Source organism: Grampus griseus, assembly GCF_964374135.1.
Source record: "Grampus griseus genome assembly, chromosome: 11".
In the NCBI taxonomy this organism is placed as follows: domain Eukaryota; kingdom Metazoa; phylum Chordata; class Mammalia; order Artiodactyla; family Delphinidae; genus Grampus; species Grampus griseus.
Genome location: NC_139005.1, coordinates 91696289 through 91717995, shown reverse-complemented (window position 1 = coordinate 91717995; position 21707 = coordinate 91696289). Strand labels below are relative to the sequence as shown.

The 21707-nt window shown below is 52.0% G+C and overlaps 1 protein-coding gene across 5 annotated transcripts; it reads left to right on the top strand.

The window, feature by feature from the left end:
- The first annotated feature begins 1934 nt into the window (after positions 1–1934).
- On the top strand, positions 1935–20869 carry IFT27 (intraflagellar transport 27). Of its 5 annotated transcripts, XM_082667040.1 has the most exons (8): positions 1935–2116; positions 2249–2345; positions 9163–9242; positions 9570–9629; positions 11231–11338; positions 13278–13395; positions 14310–14419; positions 20633–20869. In XM_082667040.1, exons 2-8 carry the CDS (start codon positions 2312–2314, stop codon positions 20729–20731), a joined length of 609 nt encoding a protein of 202 aa, XP_082523166.1. In that variant the 5' UTR covers positions 1935–2116; positions 2249–2311; the 3' UTR covers positions 20732–20869. The 5 variants fall into 5 exon arrangements, with proteins under 5 accessions (XP_082523166.1, XP_082523167.1, XP_082523169.1 ...); XM_082667041.1 differs by having other exon boundaries at positions 1935–2345; positions 11231–11290; XM_082667043.1 differs by having other exon boundaries at positions 1935–2345; positions 11231–11294.
- Positions 20870–21707: the final 838 nt, after the last annotated feature.

The window sequence follows — 21707 nt, the reverse complement described above, 5'->3', positions numbered from 1 at the left end:
TCAGAATGAGGCCAGCACTCGGTGTGTGCTCAGCAAACGCCAGCTGTGTTATAGCTGCTCAGGGAGGGGTGAGACTAGAATTTCTCAAGGGCCCTCAGGGCTCCCAAACTCTCTGATCACCTAAAACCCAGTGACAGTCATGCTGCTTTCGTTTCGTCATCAGTGGTGTATAGAAGGCCCTTGGGATGGTGGAGTGAGGTAGTAGAATTCATCGTATGGGGTTTACCACCTCTCTGGGAAGATCCAAAATGCTTACAGTGGTGCTGACCAAAGTCGCACACAGGAGCAGCAAGGAAAGGGCCCGAGCAGATGTGGTGCCGAGGAGGACAGCCCTAGGAGGGAGGTGCGATTATTACCACCCCCGCCCCTCGCAGATGAGGAAACTGAGGCTCCCAGATCTCAGCATCTGAGCCCCATGAGCTGCCTCAGGAGGGTGACTCACTCAAGAGGTCCTTTAAGGGATTGACAGGACAGAATGGAGGCGAAGGCAGGAAGACCAGGCAGAGACTTCGTGACTCACCGAGGCCTGGGGTGTCTGAGACAGACTTGCCCGATGTCTCCAAAGAAGACAAGTAGGTAAGGGAAATGCAGGCGACAGGTCTTAACCACACCACCAAGAATGACTGCCAAGGAAAGAAAATTCCAGACAACTCGCACTGTTTCACTCCCTATTCAAGGCTGAAGCATTCCCAGCGATTTATAGAGCGTGTGTGTGTTCACTGCACTGCACAAGGCTGATAGCCAAACGAAAGGCATGTGAGGGCGAATCCTGGGGGCAGGCGTCTTCCCTGAGGGGCTGCTCTTCCCTTCCAGCACCAGCCATCCCAGGGGAACCAGCGAGAGTGAGAAGAGGGGTGCATGCACCTGGCCAACATATGACAGTGACGGTAAACCCAATCTATCCAGATAAATCTCTTCTCATTCATCCATTCGTCACCGTTGAGCTATGTCCCAGGCACCTACAGATGTTCTCTCTTCTAAGCCTCAGGACAACCTCAGAAGGTGGGTTCCACTAGCCCCTTTTAAAAATGAGGAACCAGGCTCAGGAGTGAGGTGACTTGTCCAGGTCAGGAAGACAGCAGTGACTGCAAACTGGGATTCCTGACCGCCAGCAAGAGGGGCCTCCCCGGAACGTCCACAGATATATCCGGAGCCTCCCTGTGGGATGGGAAGTGTCCTGGAGGCTCGCTTTCATTCCGTATGTGGTATGTGACACACTGTCCATTTTACAAGAGGGGCTGGACTCAGAGGAAAGTACAGCCTCCAGTTCCTGAGTCCAACGACTCCTCTACATCCCTCACTTGTCTTTGTTCCACAGACATCACTTTTAACACTTTCATATTTTACATTTTAAAGCGCATAATATCCCTGGGCTTTAAAAATCAGATTCCCCTGCGAGATTGATGCACCGTACGGCCGCCCTCCCCGGAATCTGGGACTTGGGGGAGCGACAAGAACCTCGGCAAAGTCAAACCAGCTCAAAGCTCCGCCTGGGCAACAGCACCTTGTCCACGGGGCAAGCGACGCTCCAGCCTCCCGCGCTCCCGACCGGCCCACTTCGTGGGCGAACCCACCTCTAGAAGGGCAGGAGGATACGACGAGTCCCCATTCCTCCCGAAGATGGTCCAAGCCAGTCTCTGGCCAATCAGAAAGCTTCTTTTAACACCGCCTCTGGATACACGACGTTGGAACTGCTTTTCCCTGAACTTTCAGGCTGTGCGGGGGCGGGAGGCGAAGATGATTGACATCTCCTACAACTATTAGTCAAGCGAGATAAGCTTGAAGAGCAGATACTACTACGAATTATCCTGCGAGGAAATGTTGTTAGCCACGCCCCCTCCTCCCACTGGTCTCCGTGAGCCTTCGGGGTGGGAGCTTTTGATGGCAGCCAATCGACGGTCAACGAGGAGGAGGACGACGATGAGGAGGCGGGGCAGGCGGGTTATGGTTTCCTGGAGAGCGCATCTGTCTCCGTGCTTGCGGCTGGAGGGTTGCTGGGTCACTATTCCCGGACCGCACTGCCAGGGGCTGGGCCGAGTACGAGAGCCGCATCGCCTCGCTGGCACCTTCCAGGCTGCCTTCTGAGGCCTTGAACCTGGCCCCATCTGGCGCTCCTGTGAGCCCCGCTGCGACCCTAGCGCCCGATATCCTCCCCGCGGGCTGTCCGGAGGGTCCAGGCCCCATTGTCCTTGTCCCCACCGCGGTCACAGGCCCCTTGAGCGCTAGCCCTCCCCACTCCCCTTCCCAGGCAGGGCCACCAACGCCTCCAGCAGCTGCTCTTCTGTCTGGTCCGTGGAGGTGGTTGGTTACCATGGTGAAGCTGGCAGCCAAATGCATCCTGGCAGGTGAGTCTGAAAACTTGCGGGTGAATACAGTCTCCGGAGTCCAGAGACTTCATAAATTGTCGAGAGCTTTTGTTCACGTAAATCGTCTACCTTCTTTCCCTTTCTGTCTCGCAAAGGCGAGGTAATGCAATTACTGATAGAGTAAATTTCATTAGGCGTGGAAGAATTATCTTCCAGAGCACACTGGTAGCTCCAGGTGGCTTCCTTCACTCCCTATCATACTCCGAGACCACCGTCACCAATTAGAGCTGTACTCAGGGCGAGTAGACTTGTTAAGAAAATGAGGCTAAGCACACCGTAAGCGCTTCAACTAAACCAGGTGCTGTACCCCAAAGTTAGGCATCAGTGACTTTGGTGGTCTTTACTTATGGGATTTTTTTTCCTGACCCCAGTCTTATGCAGACAGGGATAGGAGACAGTAATGTACAGTGGACCAGAGTTTACAAAAACCTATGTGTGTTGACTTTAAGATCCAAAGTTACAGTGCTGCCTCATGGTCAGGAAGACATAAGTGTTGAATCCCCCAAAAGTGGGAATGTTTGTTTTGCTGACTGATACATCCCAAGCACCCAGAACATATATGCAGAACATAGTAAGTGCTCAATAAATATTTGTCGAATGAATGCCTGTGTGGCATGCACACTGCTCATTTAGAAAAACATTTGCCTGCATTATGGACCTGGGACCACAGAGCACAGATGTACTTTCCTGAGTCCTTACTGCTTGTCAGGCTCGTGCATTTCATTTAATCCTGTCACAGTAGGTAGCACCCTGGGGTAAGTGCCGGATTGTTCTGACTTTACCGAGGCACTGAGGTGAAGTCTCTTGCTCAAGGTCACCCCCTAGCGAAGGAAGGTCATAGGCAGGATTTCAACCCCGAGATCGGCCTAAAATTCCTAACTTCCTACCTCCAAAATTCTTAACTTGTGTTACTGTGGAAACTTGTGACCTTTCTGGGTTTATCTGACCAGTTCAGGAAAGAAGCAGTGAGAAATTATGCAGAGGAAAAAGAGATCCCTTTTTCTGATTCCTCTCTTCCAGACCAAAAAGGATGGTATTTTTAATGACATTTCCAATTTGGAAATAAAAGGGTCACACAGAAAGTTGACTGACCATAGTCAATCGTATCATACTGAGCAAAAGAAATTAGTGGTTCTCAAGAGCAGTCTCTAGTTTCCAGTGGGGGCAGTATTGTGTAACAAAATTAATTCTGCTGTTCCTCAGATTGGCTGTGTCCTCTTGGACAAAGCACTTCTCTGAGCCTCAGTTTCCTCATGGATAAGGTGGGATCGTTTTTCTCTGAAGTTAGATTTTTTTTTTTTCTAAATGGGCCTCTCTCTCTGACTATTCTTTCTCCTATTTCTTTTTTAAATCAACTCCCATCACGAGGCTGACTTACTGAGCACCATCTATGTGTCAGCACTGTGCTAGACCCTCACCACGGCTCATCTCAACAACCCTGTGTGGTCAGGATTATTGTCATTCTCCTCTACAGATGGGGCAGCTGAGACCCAGAGAGGTTAGGACACTTGCCCTGGGTCACACAGCTGGATTTGGCTGAGCTGGGATCTAGATTCAGGTGATATGATTTCCAGGGCTTTGTTCTTAGCCCCACACTCTACCATCCTCAGGCCTCAACTCGAGACTCCTTGCCCTTCTTTATACCCACACCCTCAGGTACTAGTTTTACCTGATTTCATCCACTGCCTAGGAAGTCATTCCTGAACTCCAACCTAGCCCTCCATCTGAAGCCTCCTTTTGAGGCCCCAAGGGTATCTATCTCCTCTTGGAAGTTTTCAGGGGCCAAAAGACCTCAGCAGAATGAATCACTGCACACAGCCCTACCTCCACCACCCATCAAAACCTCGTTCTTCACCCCACCCTCACCACACAGACCCCCTCACCGGCCAACTCTTTATTTTATCTTATTTTTTAAAACAAACACCACATTTTAAAAAATATTTATTTAATTTATTTATTTGGTTGTGCCAGGTCTTAGTGGCAGCAGGTGTGCTCCTTAGTTGCGGCTTGTGGGCTCCTTAGTTGCGGCACGTGTGCTCCTTAGTTGTGGATCACCGGCTCCTTAGTTGTGGCATGTGAATTCTTGGTTGCGGCATGCACGTGGTATCTAGTTCCCTGACCAGGGATTGAACCCGGGCCCCCTGCATTGGGAGCGCAACTCTTAACCGCTGCGCCACCAGGGAAGTCCCCCGACTGTTTAAAATGGAGTCAATCTGCCTTTTTTCTCTCACATAACTAGTCACCGAGGGACCTGATAATTCAAGTGCTTATTCAGTCCACATAGTTACTGAGCACCTAGTATATGTGAGTTGCCACGCAAGGTGCACTGGGAGCACAAGGGTGAACCCAGCCAGCCCCCGCACTCAAGGAAGTGCTGAACTGTGCATAATAGCTTATAACGCAAGAAACAGGAATCGAATGCCCTTTGATCCCAGAGAAATACCTCAAGGCACAGCTGCTAGTTGTTCTGATTCAGATGGAGAGAAAACAACACTTAACATTTATCTATATTTTATGTGCTTCCAAATCACGTAAATATTACTTAATATATATCAGGCACTGTACATGTTAACTCATTAAATCCTCATAACAATTCTATGAGATAGAAGCTGTTATCCCCATCTTGTAGATGTGGCAGCTGAGGCCCAGAGAGATTACTGACCCAAGGTCATACAGCTCGTAAGCGATGGAGCTGTAGTCTGTGCCCTGAGTGCCATGCTGTGCTTACTGCCTCTTGACATACATGGAGATGATAAACCTGACTCCCTGGAGGGCTGCTCTGATGTCAAGTCTCATGCCACCAGCAGTGAGCTGCACTCGCCATGCAGGTAAAGACAAAGGAGCGAGAAACGACCTTCAGAGGCTGGGCAGGAAGGCCGTGTTGGAGCTTTGCCTGGCAGAGCCTGGGCAGGATTAGGATTTGGATTAGGGTGACCTGAAAGGAGGTTATCTTCGAGGAATTTTCAGGGATCAAGAGAACAGGACTGTAGAGCCCAGATTTTGTGTAAGGGATAGTCAGAGACAGAGTCGGAAGGTGGGGAGGGGCGTACGGCGGAAAGAATCCTTTGACAGGCTCTGTGTGAGAGCGTCACCGGAGGAAAGCACTGTTTTATGAAGATCTGTCTGTTGATGCCAAGCTCAGGGTGGGTTAGAGCAGGGAGAAAAACAAAAAGGAGAGAGGGCCAGTTGGGAGGTGTTTTAAGTCCAGACCTAGTCAAGAAAACAGAAAATACATTAGGCACTTCAACAGAGAGAGTTTAATATATGGAATTGGTTCAGCGTGTGTCAGAGAGCTGAAAAAGCCAGAAGACAACGTTGTGATGACACAGAATTGGTGGGTGGCGGTCAGGTTGTCAGAAGCTTGAAGAAGAACCTCCCCCAACCCTGGGCTGGGATCCAGACCTCTGAGGAGGGGGCACTGCCTGGCTGGGGTGGTACCCAGTGTGTGATGCCAGCACGTGCCACCCATCACTAGGACCCATTGCCCACTGGCCAGGAGCTCAGCCCCGTGTTTAGGGTGAGAAACCGCCAAACCAATTCCAGACCATCCTGAGGGTCTGTGTCTTGAGGCCACTCCTGGTACCAAGTGCTACACGAGGCAGGGTCCAGGCAAAAAGCTGAAACTACACAGGTATCTCGACAGTGAGGATTTAGTGTGGGGTGTTCATTAAACAGGTGCTGGAGGACTGGAAAGACCAAAAGGGGACAGTAAGGCAGCACGGAGAGTAACTGCAGGAAGGAGCCTCATCCCAGGGCTGCGGGACGAGAGGGAAGAGGGCAGGTTGTCAGAACCTCAAAGCGCAGGAGGGTGCTGGGAGCTGAGCCGCAGATCTCTGAGAAGGGGACGCTGCCCGCTGACGCTGGTGTCTCTGAGGCTGGTCCAGAAGTGCAAAAACACAAAACCCAGTTGGAGGCAGCGACTAACCTTTGCTGCAGGGTCAAGGCCATCAGTAGGATAACACTAAGAGAAACAGCAAAGCCGAGGGGAAGGAGCAAGTCCCCCCCGCCGGCCCCCAGCCTTCCAGCCTTACTCTTGAACTCACATCGGCAGAGCCTGACGGGAAATCCTGGCAAAAGAGAAACGTGTGCAGAGTCCCAGCTCCAGCGTCACAAGGCAGAGCATGGATGGGTGGGTTCGGGGCTGAGACAGGAGCCCAGGTTGAAGTTTGAGGTAACTAGGGCAGTGTTGGTCATGACAACAAAGGAGATGCGGGCTGGAGACACAGAGAATGATGTAAGGAAAGAAGAGGCTGACTGGACTTGGGAGGAAGGAAAAGGAGCCTTCAGAGGTGACCGTGGGTGAAGTCTGGGGACATCGAGAGTGGTGAAGAGAACAAGTAAGATAAATGGGCGAGACTGCTCGGGACCCAGCCTGGCTGTGGGCACTGAGATCCGGTGGGAAGCCTGACGTTCCAGTGGAAACACCCATAGGGTGTGGGAAACACAAAGCTTGGGAGAGGGATCCTGGCACGAGAAGTGACGGTCGAGGTAACGAGAGTAAGTGGGACCGAGTAGATGGGAACAGAGGACCAAGGACAGGCCCACAGGAGTGTCCACATCTGGGAGGCAGGCAGAGCAGCCGGAGGACCAGGCCGGTGCAGGGTCCCCGGGGCCAGAGGGCTGCCAGGGGCGGGATGCTGCTTCAGAGGCATCGGGGAGCGTGAGAGCTGAGGAAAAACCCCTGGGCTTGGCGACTATGAGGTCGCAGGTGACCTCGCATCGTGCCCTTGCAGATGGTACCCTCTCCAGCAAGCAGAGCACCCCCCCCGCCGTCACCCCTGGGCTCAGCCTCCTCCAGGGAAGTCCTCCCCGCTGACGAAAGCCCTCATCAGCTTCTCTCCTCCCTGCACCCTCAGACGCCTCGATTCTCAGCTTGTGCTCTTTGAATTTGCACTTGTCATCTTGTTGCCCTGCACATGTGTTTTATCAGTGGTCTCGCCTTCCTGGGCTCGCTCGGCTCCCTCCTCAGCCGACACAGGGGGTTTTCCAGAAGTGTGGGTGACTCTGACTGACAGTCGGAAGCAAGAGTTATGAAATTAACCGGAACAAATCTGTAGGGAATTTCACAAGCGGGAAGAGCCAGTTTCCAACCGGATTCAGAGGCAAAATTGAAGTCGGGAGGGTGGATGCAGTCATTGCACAAGATGTGCTCTGTTTGCCCTGAGATGGATGGGTACCCGGTGAAAGTCCAGCCCACGGTCCCCCCCGGTGTCCCGGAAGGCTGCGGGGATGAAGACCTGCAGGGGCAGTGTTAGAAATGGGTCAGAAGGGTCCCTGAGCTCTAGGAGAGGAGTGGGATCTGGCGGAGAGAGGGCCATGTTGGAATCCTAGGCAGGTTACCCAACTTCTCTAAGCCTCAATATCTTCGTCTGTCAAATGAGGTTAATGATAGTCCCCGGGGGGGCAGGGGGTGAAGGCTGGGACCTGGGGGCTGGGAAGGAGCGAATGAGATTGTATGAATGGGTCCATGACAGAGGCAAAGAGAAAAGCAAGACCTGACTAGCTCACTCAGACCTGGAGGAGTTAACGTGAAATGAAATGCCACAAGTAGGCAAATAATTGTCTCCCAAGAGAAAATTATAGGTGAGAAAAGTCAAAACTGAAAAGTGAACAGGGCGGCAGGCTATCGAGGAGTCAAGTAAAGAGGCGAGTTGAAGCCGCCTGTAAAACGGGGTGAAGGTGAGACGATTGCATCGAGGGACGCAAGGCAGAAGGATGCGAGCGTGGTGATTTTGCTGAGGATCAAGGGGGTGAGAAAGCAGCAGACAGGTGTTCTGCCAGGGCGCTGGGTGATGGAGGGAGAATCAGTGTGAGACTCTCAAGGTGGAAAAGGTCTTGCAGATGAACACAGTGTGGTATCAAAGGAAGCCACGCAGAGCCACCGGTGGGGACGTGGGGAGAGTGCAGGAGAATTAAGGATGGGCACGGAGAGCCTCCAGCACCCTTGGGGGCCCGGAGAGAACTCCAGAATATATTGCCCCTGACCACCTTGTGAAAGGTCCAGGTCTCAGACTTGAAACTGTGACATAGATCTTTAGTTTCCAGGTACCAGTTTATGGGGCTCTCCAACAACAAAGGAAAGCCGAGAAGATGGAGCCGGTAGGTATGAGACGGGCTTAGAGGAACCAGTGGCTGTTGCCGATAGACTTAGAGGAGAGGCCCTGGGAAGATGGGCCTGCAGTGGTCGCAGATGGGTTACCAGGAGGTGAAGGTGGAAAATGTCACTTGGAAATGGGCTTCAGGATGGCAAATGTAGCCCCCGACGTTTTGTTTCTCCTAAATGTAGAAACCCACCCAACTCTCCCCCTCTCCCCCCCACCCCAGAAAAGTATGCAGGATTCTCAGGATGGACGCTGTAAACTCAAAGTGGTTCCATTAGAGAACTGAACCTGTAAGTCTGTACCTGGTCACACACTTCCTTACCTTCAAGACTTCAAAGTAATTTCAAGTTTGAAAGGGACAGGTTTTCCCCGTCGGGTGTGTTTCAGTGGAAGAGTGTCAGTTCTATTTCCAATGCTCAGAAGCCCTCCTTCAGCTCTGTTACCTTCTGGGTGGGCTTCTGTAGATGAAAGGATTAGCCCGGAAGAAAAGAGACTGGCCATCATGGGTTTGGAAGATTGGTCTCACAGACCCGCTGCCCTGCCAGCGACCCCGGAGCAAGTTCCCTTGAGAATCAATCACCTTTTCCCTGAGAACTCATTGAGGTTTTCGGTTTCTAGACCAGTGTTCTGGAATGGGAGAGCCTCCAGTCAGCTTAGGATGAAAGCGGTGTTTTTCTTCTGCTCTGATCTCACAGGAGACCCAACCGTGGGCAAGACCGCCCTGGCCCAGATCTTCCGCAGCGACGGAGCCCATTTCCAGAAGAACTACACCCTGGTGAGATGTGGGCATCATAGGCCTGGCGGGGGCTTAAAGACAAGTGATCAGATAACCCTGGGGCAGCGACTTTCCAAATGTCCTTAAGAAGCCCTAAGAGGCCTGACCGTACGGCCATAAGCCACGGGGCACGGGGCAGTGTGTGGAGCAGACTGGCCGGTGGTTGGCTGGTCACCGTGTACAGTTCGCTCGTGGGCAGGGGGTTGGATGAGACTAGGGCGTCTCTGACTTCCACACCAGAAGTGAGTCCAGAGCACAGACACTGGAGCCGGAGACATGCATCCCCTTGGGACCCCTGACATACGTGTTCTCCCTTTTCCTCCACAGACAACAGGGGTGGATCTGGTGGTGAAGACGGTGCCAGTCCCTGACACAGGGGACAGTGTGGTGAGTGGTGCCCTTGCCCCAAGGGGGCTCAGTGCTGCCCCAGCTGCGCCCGAGGGCTCCGTGGTCACGGAGCGAGGCAGTGCTGTCACCAGGGCAGTGATTTCCTCTGTTCTTGCCTTCTCAAGGGAGAGATTTCAGTCGAGAGACATAGAATGGTTTTAAGTACTAAGAGTTTTCTTAAGCAGAGCAAGAGTGCACTCCCAAGAACGAATGAGAGTGGGCTGTCTGGAAACCAGAAGCAGCCCGCAGTGGGGTAGCGTTGGGCTTTTGAGAGTGGTGGTCCCTCCCTGTGTCCTGCATCATTTGACTGACAAGTTGATTGACAGCTTTAGGTCCCGTAACTTTTCTCCTAGTGCACAGGCGCTTGCGCACGAGCACCCAAACCACAATGCTAATGAATTACAAATACGGCATAATGAACCCCACGTTACCTTGAGGCACCTTTTAGGTCTTGGTGCACCTGCACCGACCTGTGCTGGTAGGTTTATCTTGCTTGGTCCTGATAAGGCTGGTGGTCCTTGACTAGAAGAGGGAGGATCTCTGGGTGGGTTCTGATCACTAGTGTCCAGGTTGGGGAGGGAAAGATGACCCCATCCACGATGGGGCAAGACCCACCCATGTCTGACTAGCTACCTAAAAGTGCCAGGACTTGGCCTAGACTTGTCTGAGCATTCAGGAACAGGCTGGGGGGAACACGGGAAGCATCGTGTGGAAGGGATGAGGAAGAAGACGTGAGGAAGACTGGGCTCTGGATCTTACCCTCAGAACTTACCGAGTATTGAGGTTCCTAACCTGGGTCCCTCTGTGGGAAGCGTCGACCCTTGAAATTGAATTGCAAGATGCTAGGTTTGCATGTGCTTTTCTGGAGAGAAGCCTTGAGAATTGCTAGATTCTTAAAGAGGTCCATGAGCAAAAAGCAATTTTAAGTACCCTGGATACAGTGAGAAGGGGTAAGATGAATGCACCGACAGCCAATGTGCAAAGCAGAGGAGGTCGCTGACCTTCAGACGGCATGAGCCAGAGGCCCGAGCCAGCAGGAAATTAACGGGGAACTTAGGGGAGACTTCCTGGAATGGCAGCATTGGGGAGGGGCTCTCACCTGGGCCGGTGAAGGTTCGGACACGGGCAGGAAGGGTCATCCTGCGCCCTCTGCTAGACTCACACCGCAGCCACCCAGAACCATGACAGACTGTCCTGCTTTAAATGCCTTCCCCAGGCCTCCTCGGTGACCTCCTTTAAAAAGGATCGTTTTAAGATTTGAAAATCAATTTCGTTAACAAAGTGCAGAATGCCCTTTTGGAAAACAGAGCACTTGTCAGCCTGTCTAGCATTCTGTTCTGCCAGGTGGGAAGTCGGCTTGTTCCTGGTATTTTTGCACTCGGGGTTAGGAGGGGTGAGATGCCGCCCAGAAAGAGCCAGTTGGGGTGGGAGACCGTTGCTCCTCCTCCCACCGTCTTCCTCGTGCCTCGGACACAAGACAAATGTGTGTGCACGTGCGCATGCGTGTGTCACCCCGAAGGTGCGCCGGGAGTCCTAGCGGGGATTTGCAGACGGGTTTCCCCACGTGCAGGCTTTCCTGGGACCTGTCTTTCTGATTCCAGGAGCTCTTCATTCTTGACTCGGCCGGCAAGGAGCTGTTTTCTGAAATGCTGGATAAACTGGCGAGTAGGATTCAGTCCTTTTCCTATCACCACCACCTCCCGCCAAAGGTTTGCCCCTTAACAATGCCCTCACAGGAATTTCACTTCACTGCAGCCACCAGGAGAAGCTACCATGGCAACATCCTGTAAGGGGCGTTCCTCCCAGCCTTGGGGTCGGGGGCCCCTTGGCAGGTAGGAGCAGCTCTTGCATGTGATTCGTGATTGCTTCCCCCCCCGGCCCTGGAATGGCTGACTCCCAATGCACCAGAGCTGTGCACCTCGGTCCTCGCAGCCCCCCACTCCGGGGCCTCCCTTCTCTGGAGCAACCCCCTCCTGGGGGTGTTCTTTCAGCCCTCCTCTGCCTCCTGGGTCTGAAGCAAAGATTTCCTTCCCTGCTAGGGGGTGCCCTAGAGGCCCCACAGTGAGGCTTACCTTCCCAGCCCCACCCCCTGGTCCCACCTAGGATTGCTCTGGGACCTGCCCCTGCTGCCCCCAGGCTCCTCCAGCCCGCACAGCCTTCCTCTTAGGACCCAGCTTGCTGTACCTTCCAAGGTAACGGTTCCGCTAATGTGGGCCAGTGAGCTACTTAGAAGGTTTGAGGTCTCCAGAGCCCTCCCCTGCCTTTCCAAGAACAGCTACATTTTAATAGAAACTGTTTGCTGCCACCCTTTTTTTTCGCCTAAGAGAAATAGATCTAATGATGGTAATTTCACACAGGGCTGGCCTCACACGTCAGTTCTTGGTGTTTTCCCACGCGGCTCCCTTGTACACTGTCCGGCGCTGCCCCGCGGAGGAGATGATGTGTCTGGACAAGTCAGGGTCACACGCTGCCCAGGCTGGGTCCCCTCACTGGGGCCTGGAGGAAGGAGGTCTCTCCTGCTTGTGCACAGGGGTGGTCAGTGTGACTCTAGCTAGAGCTCTGTGGTCTGTGGAGTGAAGGTGTGAAGGGATCATCAGTTTAATCCAAGCTCCTCCCATCCCGGGCACCTCCAGGAGGGGAGGCAGTGTTGCCTCAGGGGCAGGAGGGTGAGGCCTCCAGAGCCAGTTCTGGGCTGGCCTTCCAAGGACAGCTGGAGGGAAAAGGATTCTCCCTCACACCCTGGGAGGTGACAACACCCCAGAGATGAACCAGCCTCTAATTGTGCAGGATGGGGGTCCCCAGAGACCGGGGCATCGCCAAGAGTCACACGCACCAGGACTAGCCTCACAGCCTATCAGGGCTGCCCCGCGGCCCTGTGCCAGGCAGCAGGATGGCCCAGGGGTCTGAGCAGCCCCTGAAGGCGCCAGCCCCTGAGAGCATAGCACTGGTTCTTCATTGGGACAGCGAACCCTGTGCAGTTGCTGGTCTGGTTTGGATTAGGGCTGATACACTGCAGGAGAAGCAGAAAGTGCCCTTTGCCTTTTGAAAAGCCGGCCCTTATTAGGAAAATGTACGCAAACCAGCTTCCAGGGAGTGGCTAATGAAAAAAGGATGCTCTTTCAGGCCTGCAAAGCAGAAAACATATCACCTTGCGTAATAGTGGGCCCTCCATGATAATGAGTAGAAGAATGAGTTGATGGAACCGGGGCAGGCAAAGCGTTTCTGGGTAGAGAAAAGCCTCAGCCCCACCCTGGTGTTTAAAGCCCGCGTGACTTGGGCAAGTCAGCTACCCTCGCTGAACTCAGTTTCTTCAGCTACACAGTAGGGATCTTCAGACCAGCCCTGCAAAGCTGGGGGGTTTCGCGATGATGCCCAGAAAACGCCTGGCACGGATGCGAGCTCTCACCCTCACCGTCGCCATCCCAGACCTAGGCCTTCCCCGCCACTTCGCCCAGCCCTCCCGTTCATTCCTGTGGGTGAATCGTTTTCTTCTGTGGATGTGGCTCTGTTTTCTGATTCACATCCCCTTTAGAATTTTTCACTTCCCTCTGCCCACGTGTCCCTTCCCTTAGAAGGCCACATTTCCTCCCAGTCTAGAAGTCACTTTCACTGTCAGTGACGTGTCGCCATCCTGTCCCCCTTGCACAGTGGGAGAGTCCCAACGTCTTGTGTCTCGTCTACGACGTGACCAACGAGCAGTCCTTCACCAACTGCAGCAAGTGGCTGGAGAAGGCTCGGTCACAGATGCCAGGCGCCACCCTCCCAGGTACGAGCTGCAGGCATCCGGGGTTGCCAGCAGCACCTCTGACCTTCAAGTTCAAGAGCACAAGGTCACTGCAGAAATGGCTGTGGGTGCAGGAAAAGGGTGCCCTGGTCTTTGAGTATGATGGTCTAGACCGTACCCTGACTCTGCCTCGGCAACCACGGAAACCTCAGTGAGTTGCCCCACCTCTGTGAGTCTGTAAAATGGGCCTGCTGACGCCCCCCCGGCAGGGTTACGGGGTGACTCAAGATAATGAGGGGGAAGGTGCTGTGATAGGAATATGAGTTGTTATTTCCGGAAAGCTAACCCCAGGGAAGCAGTCCTCATTTTTTCCTGTATGTGGGGCACCAGTAAACATGCAAGGCCCGTTTTCACTTCTGAATGCTCTCAATCAGTTTATTTTTCATCCCTATGTGAGATCAACAAATTCTCCTCATTAGAGACCAGGGAAAGCGATCTCCAGAGACAGGCTCAAAAATTAGCTGCAGCGGATGCAGCTGGCAACAGAACCAAATTACCTCTGAATGCCTGACTCTGAGCCCAGCCCTCAGATTAGCGTTAATGACCGTTTTGAAAGTTTGCTCCATGTGCGAGAAGTGATCGCAAATGCTCACATCAGTTTGGTCCTCGCCTTCACGGTTTGCAGCCTTAGGGAGAGGAGGCGGACAGGTACCCAGGAGGTCTAGCGGAGGGGCTGAGCGAAAGCTGCAGGTGCAAAGGGCCGGCCTCCCGCTCCGCTGCGGCCCTCGGGGGCCGGTGCGGGGTCTCCGGTCGTGCTCATCACCTCGGATCAGGGAGCCTCTCTCAGATGAGGTTTTACACACCTCAGAACTAGGCTGCTTGCTCTTTTATCTCTCCAGCTGTCCTCCCAGACGGCCACGGTTAAATGCGATGCTCCGATTGTTTCTCTCGAGCAGGTGTACTGGTGGGGAACAAGACAGACCTGGCCAGCAGGCGAGTGGTGGAGTCGGCCCAGACCCGGGCATGGGCACTGGGCCAAGGCCTGGAATGTTTTGAAACATCCGTGGTAAGTATTTCCGCCTGCACCGTAGCCAAGTCTGGAGCAGACCTTGGCTGGAAGCGGTTTCTCACATGACCTCCCATGCATCGAGTTGTTAGTCCACCATATGCAGAGCCTGATTCGGAGCTGATGTTTACACCCTTAGCCCAAGATCTCTTCTCAGTATAGCAGGAGTCACTCGTGGGTTACGAACAAGCAGCTCAGCCAGCCAGCCGGCCCTGGGAAAAGCTGCATCTCAATTAGGAAGAAACACAAGTGTACTGTGTTCAGTTACAGAGACACTTGATGTTGGCATGAGACATCTTGGGTTACAGTGTTGTTGGCACACTATTTCATAGACTCTCAAAATCAGCCCCATGATCCAGGAGCTGGCCCCCGTTCCCCACTTTGTGTCGGGGTGAAGTGACTGGCCCGTGAGTCACGTTGACTCCCGAAGGGCTGAGCCAGGACGAGGATCCCTGACTTCTGGTTCCCGTGCTCCGTGCCCCCACCGTGCCGCAGCCCCAGGGTGACACCAGGCCATAGAGTGTCTCTGGTATATTCAACAAGAGCCCTTGGGAAGGGGGACGGTCAGAGGGATTTGTTCCCGGCCCCTTCAGTACCCGATAAGCATGATTTGGGCATGTTCAGAGTATTGTGGGAAGCTCCCTCCTATGTGGGGAGTTCTGAGGTCCCAGCCTCCCTGCAGCCAGGGTGCAGGCACGTGACCCAGGCTACACCAATCAGAAACACTCGTGTGCTACTATGGAAGGGGGTCAAGAGAATACACCTCCCCCTGCGGGAGCCGCCCAGAAACGCCCACTTCAGAGCCAGCAGGGACCAAGGTGCCAGCTGCAGTGCTCCTTCCTGGGGTCGCTGGGGAGACTTGCCATCGGCGCAGCCTGAAACGTCCATGGCGGTAACGTGGACTTCATTCCTGGCCTTGTGGCCTCCGGCCCCGACTGATTCCTTGGTCCTCCCAGAGAGTCAGTGGGCTACTTAACAAACAGCCCTGAGGTCGTTTTCTACTCAAACTCTCCTTAAGCTACAGGCACCCTTGTTGTCGCATCTGTGAAATTTGACAAATGCTGCTATTCAGTTGCCGTATGGACGTGAATTTCTTAAACCCCCTCAAAGCGGCATGTTTCCTTAGGGAAAGTAGCGAGTGCAGGCAGGTGCTCTGACCTCCGATGGTGAATAGCGGGACTAGCTGTGGGCCGCTCATTGTGTTACTTAACCTGTTGGTGCCTCAGTTTCCTCACCTATAAAGTGGGGATAGTAAAATATATCCCTCATTGAATAATAGATATGGGAATTAAGTCAGATGGTGAATATAAAAGCACTTAGCACGAGGTCTGAGGCATAGTAAATGCTCAGTCAATGTTAGCTTTTTTAAATATAAATATTCCCTCTAGTAATCTCATTTATGCTATTATTACTCACTAAATCCTCGTATTCCTAGATTGTGCAGAGATAAATGTCAGTTTTGCCTCTGGTCCAGTTGATCACAAATGCTAAATTAGTGAAGTTCCAATTAGCAGGCTTTTACTATATAGAGGGTTGCCCATCTCTTATGCAGGACACCTTTGAGCAAAGCAGTGAGCTGTACCACCCACAGCAAACATTATCTTCCTATTCCGTCCTCCTCCATTCACATTTATGAAGTTGCCTCCTTACCCCAATATCCACGTTCCCTGGAACTCTTGACGGAACTCAGAAATTAACACCCACTCCCAACACTTCAATCACCAAAGGCCACTGGGCTGCATGTTTAAACTCTGGTTAGGTGTTTGCCACTACACGATTGAAACGGGAGGGTATAAATGATGTCTGACGAGGCTGCAGTTAAGCACTTGGTATTAACTGTGCAGGTTAACTAGTCGCCCCCTGAGTTGATGGGGGCGACTAAGCACCACCTGGCAGCTCGGTTAAGAAAGCTGTAATTAAAAAGGAGATATAACCAAATGCCATTTGAAACGCAGCCAAGTCCTGACACCAAGCCCATCTCCTCCTCTCTTTCTAAATGCAGCCATAATTGTCCTGCAGACCTAAAGGAGGTACCTACATGGCCATTTGACTTTCTTTTTTCTTTATAATTCCGTCCCCAGAACATACTCATTTTTAAACTGGAGGTTTTGTACCCTTTGACCACTTTCACCCGTTTCTCCCACCCCCGTCCCCACCGCCCCTGGCAACCACCAGTCTACTCTCTGTTTCTGAGTTTGTTTTTTGTTAGATTCCACACATAAGTGAGAACATAACAATATTTATCTTTCTCGGCTGGCTTATTTCACTTAACATAATATCCTCAGGGTTCATCCACGTCGTCACAAGTGGCAGGATTTCCATCTTTTTTATGGCTGAATAGTATTCATGTGTGTGTGTGTGTGTACCACATTGTCTCTATCCATTCATTCATCAGTGAACACTCAGGTTGTTTCCATGTCTTGACTACTGTCATGACTATTCTCTTGGCAGTGAAGATGGGGATGCAGCTCTCTCTCCAAGGAAGTGACTTCATTTCCTTTGGTTACACACTCAGAAGTGGGATTGCCGGATCATGTGGCAGCTCTATTTTTAATTTTTGAGGAACCTCCATACTGTTTTCCATAGTGGCTGCACCAATTTTCATACCCACCAACAGTGCACAAGGGTTCCCTTTTCTCCACATCCTTACCAACACTTACCTCTTGTCTTTTTGATGATCGCCATCCTCACAGGTGTGAGGTGACATCTCATTGTGGTTGATTTGCATTTCCCTGACGGTTAATAATTATGAGTACCTTTTCAGGTACTTGTTGGCCGTTCAAGTATCTTCTTTGTAAAAATATCTGTTATTCGTCCTTTGCCCATTTTTTAATCAGAGTATTTGTGTTTTTGCTGTTGAGTTGCACAAATTCCTTGTATGTTTTGGATATCAACCCCTTATCAGATGTGTGGTTTGCAAATATTTTCTCTCATTCTGCAGGTTGCCTTTTCATTTTGTTGATGGTTTCCCTTGCTGTGCAGAAGCTTTCTGGTTGGTGTAGTCCCACTTATTGATTTATGCTTTTGTTGCTTGTGCTTTTGTTGTCATATTCATAAAATTATTGCCAAAACTACTGACAAGGATCTTTTTCCCAATGTTTTCTTCTAGGCGTTTTTTTGGTTTCAGGTCTTAGGTTCAACTGTTTAATCCATTTTGAGTTAATTTCTGGGAGGTGTAAAATAGGAATCCAGTGCCATCCTTTTGCATGTGAATATCCAGTTTTCCCAGCACCATTTATTGAAGAGGTTATCTTTTCTCCATTGAGTATTCCTGACTCCACTGTCAAATATTAGATGACCGTATATGTGGGGCAATTATTTCTGGGCTCTCAATTCTGTTCCATCGGTCTTCGTGTCTGTTTTTATGCCAGGACCGTATTGTTTTGATTATTATAGCTTTGTAATAGGGTTTGAAATCAAAAAATGTGATGCCTCCAACTTTGTTCTCTTTCAGGATTACTTTGGCTATTCGAGGTCTTTGTGGTTTCTCTTTGACTTTCTAACACCCCTCAATATTTGGCATTTTCACACCAAAAAAATTTAAGAGCATTTCTTCAAACAGCAGTTAAAACGCATTGTTTATTACTGCAAGAAGTTGGACAGTATTAAATAAAAGCGAGTTCAGGGAAGATCCATAGGGATGGCTTCCCTTGCAGGAAGGTGAGGGGAAGGGAACTGAGGTTTGTTGAGCACCTACTGTGTGCTAAGTGTCTTGCACACATTATCTATTTAGGCTTCCAGCAGTCCTGCTGCTATCCGTATCTCACTGATGACAAACAGACTCAGACTGTGTTGCTTTCCCTGGTTGCCCAGCTAATGAGCAGTGGAACCAGAACTAGAACACAGGCCAGCCTGTCCAGCTTGATAACCTTCTAGAAGGGGCTCTGGCCTCCCACAGAGCCTACTTTGGGAGTCTCAGGGGCAGAATTCTAGGCCAGATTAAGCACTAGTCTGAGCCCACTCTGAAGATTCTTCACGCAGAGCAGACCTACTCTACAGCTGTCAAACGATGTCAGCAAGATTATGATTCATCATTTAACAAAAGCATTCCTATCATTAGCAAGCCCTCCTAATGCATTTGGAAAACGGTTCTGTTTACATCTGCTATTTCAGGAACACTCCATGTGTATAAAGAGACTTGCCTCCATTGAATTCCCTACTTCTTATGTTGCGTTCTCCGAAGATCTGGCTTTCAAGAGCTTTCAGACTCAGTTAGAAATCCTTGTGCATGTGCCTTGCAGTCCTCATTCTCTTCCCATTCAATGCTTAACTATACTTGCAACTGACGTAACGTTTTGCTATTTGACTTTGGCGTAGCCTAGGACGTTATGCTCTGTACAGTCAAAAATGTCTTGCAAATATAACTGAGTTATTCTTCTTACGTCCTGCTGAAGAGTGACAGCCTTCCGGTCCTTGGCAGTCATGAGTTGAGTATAGACACTCGTCTGGGCCACCAGCTGTCCTCTCATTTCTCAGCACCCTCTCAGCACTGCCGCCTCTGGTTCTGCTCTTGGTGACTTCTCTCCTCCACCCTGGGGACAGGAAGTCCGGTAACTTTCTGCAGGAACTGGTTTCCTTTTGCGCGCTTCTGTCACCCCAGCTGGCAGAGTGAAAAGGCTGCTCTTCTCAAATGTGGGGCATCTGAATTCTAGACTGGGCTCTGCGTAAAACAGCTGGGCCGCTGCACCCCTGGGCCCCAGACTGCTGTCTAGAAAACAAAGGCACTGAGCTTGACGACTTCGTTCCATCCTTTGGTTTGGAAATCCTTCCGTTTTGTTGGGGATACTTCATTACCTCTTATCAAGGCTGCACTTTTGCTGCCAGCTACGGATTGTTTGAAAATCCATACACACAGGCTCTTGTGCATTCATAGTTTGAGCTACTGTCTTGAAAGTAGTGGGTGCTTTCTTCTGCCAACTTATTTCTTTAAAAAAAATTGAAAATACCCGTGGATGCGCACATAGAGAGTGAGAAACGATAGCTAAGTGGAGAGGGTACCATTTTCTTTCTCCCAGAGCCTGTCAGGCTCACCCTATAGGGCTGGTTCTTCCTACCAGATGAAGAAAACCTAGGGCAAGTTCCAGAACTTTTCTGATCTCTCTCAGATAATAAAAACATCCTTTGGTCACCTTTAGTCACAAAATTATTCATGATTTCACTTATTAAAATGCCCAGTGCTGAGTGACTGTCAGAATTCGTAAAGTCAGCTTCGCCTCCTGAGCCTGCTGTGGGAAGCAGGGCCAGGCTGCTGCATCTGTGTTTCTGGACCTGTGCTTCCCCACCAGCTCGCTTCTGCTGGGACCTGCTGTGGCCCCTCTGGACTTGCCAGGTGTCAGAGATGCCCTCCCTGCGCCCATCAGGGGCGCTTTCTCACCTGCGGCTTCCACCTCACAGGTGACACCTCCTCAGGCTAGGACACCTCCTCACCTTTCCTGTGACCTCAATTCCAGGCCGTCCATTCTTGTTGGGAGCCATCACCCTCCTGGAGGCTGTCCCCGCGGAGTCCCTTTAAGACAGCTCCAGGCTGGGCTTCCGCTGGGCCCGCCGCTGGTCCAGGGAAGCGTTGCTGCAGCCCCAGTTTGACAGAGGAGGCATTGCAGGCCATCCCCAGTCTGCACTCTCCTGCTTGGCCATCCAGACAGCCAACCCCAGCCTCACCCTGATGCTTCCCAGGCCCGGGTCCAGCACTGGCCTGAGTCCCCGGGCTGCAGGCTTCCTCTTGGGACCCTCCCACTGACCTCAGGATGAGGGAGAAGCACCCGCATCCTGGGGGAAATGCCACAGCGCTCCCCGACCTCCACCCTGTCTGCTCCTCCCTCCAGAGTGTGGAGGTCCTTGCCATCGGTTGTTTTGCTTTGACCTTTGGGGCCTCAGTCAAAACTAAGCAAGAAAGAGTCTCATTTTAACATCCTGTCACACACAGAGTGAGAGTGGCTAAAAGTACAGGCTCTGCAGGAACAGGTCTAGGTTCAGACCCAGCTCCATCACGGGCAAGTGTGTGGCTTTCGGCACGTGACCTCAACCTCTCCACGTCTCAGTTTCCTTCTTGTAAAACGGGACGAATGGTAGTAGCTGCCCTGAGTGGTGGGGGTGGTGGGAAGGAGAAGTTGGGGCAGAGGGCGGAGCACCTGGCAGGAGGGAAGAGCGGGCGATGCCAGCTCTCTGTGACAGTCCTAAAACCAACCAACTGACTTCTTCAATTTGTCTCTCCAGAAGGAGATGGAAAACTACAAAGCCCCCTTCCACTACCTGGCCAAGCAGTTTCACCACCTGTACCGGGAGAAGCTGGAGGTTTTCCAGGCGCTGGTGTGAGGGGCTGGCTGGACCATTCCCCGCGCTGGAACCTGGCCGCGGGCTCCGTCTCCTCGGGAGATGGGAGAAGATAGAGTGGCCTGAGCCCTTCCAATCTATCGTGACAGCTTTAAATAAAATGAGAAAAATGGAGAAGCAGCAGCTCGTTCCGCTCTTGGTCGGGGCAGCCCTGGTGCCACTTTACACTTTGGCTGCTGCTTCCAGAGCAGCCTCCCGTGGTGGGAGCTGGTGCCTGTGACAGTGGGTGTCCTGCCCTCCCCGAAGGACCTCCCCGCAAGAGCCCACCCCATGCCGTAGTTGAGGTGCTCAGCTTGGAATCTGCCATGTGGCCAGGGGGCTGATGGCCCTCTCCTTATTCTAGCAGATTCGACTTTGCTGCCTGTCCCGCTGTCCACCTTGCTCCTCAGCCAGAGCTCCCTGGTGATGGCTACTGTCCCTGGCAAAAACAGTGCCCCCTGCCGGCTGCCCTGGGTGCCTCTTCTTGATAAAGACCCAGCCCCTCCCAGCTGCCGGGAACCCTGAGCTTGGCACCCAGGGAGCCAAGAACAAGGCCACTTTCCTTTAATGACCCTCCTCTCAGCAAGCCGGGAAGCGGTCATAATTCTTTGCACTGAGCTTGACTGTTTTCCATCCTGTCTCTGCTGCCAGATTAATCTTCCTAAAACACCACTTTCATCATTTCACTCCCCTGATTGAAGACCCATAGAAGTTCCTCGTCGCCCCTTACATCAGGGCTGCAGGCCGAGGTCTGGCATTGACTGTCACCCTCACCCGGGGGTCTCAGCTCCTTTCAGCTCCAGGGCCCCAGAGGGTCATCACCCTCTTTCAGTCGCCCTCTTGGTGGGAGTGGGGGTGCTGTGCAGGGTGCTGGCTTTGGCGGTAGGCAGATTCTGGGTCTGTCCCAGTGATAGCAGTCATAATGGAAATTAACTCTGGTTCCTGTTTATGACCTGCCATGTCTCTACATGAGCTGAGC

Excerpts from the sequence above, each read along its gene's own strand:
- IFT27 (XM_082667040.1), top strand. The coding sequence starts at position 2,312 with ATGGTGAAGCTGGCAGCCAAATGCATCCTGGCAG. Across the intron at positions 2,346-9,162 it reads AGCCAAATGCATCCTGGCAG|GAGACCCAACCGTGGGCAAG; the intron begins GTGAGTCTGAAA and ends CTGATCTCACAG. Across the intron at positions 9,630-11,230 it reads CTGACACAGGGGACAGTGTG|GAGCTCTTCATTCTTGACTC; the intron begins GTGAGTGGTGCC and ends TTCTGATTCCAG.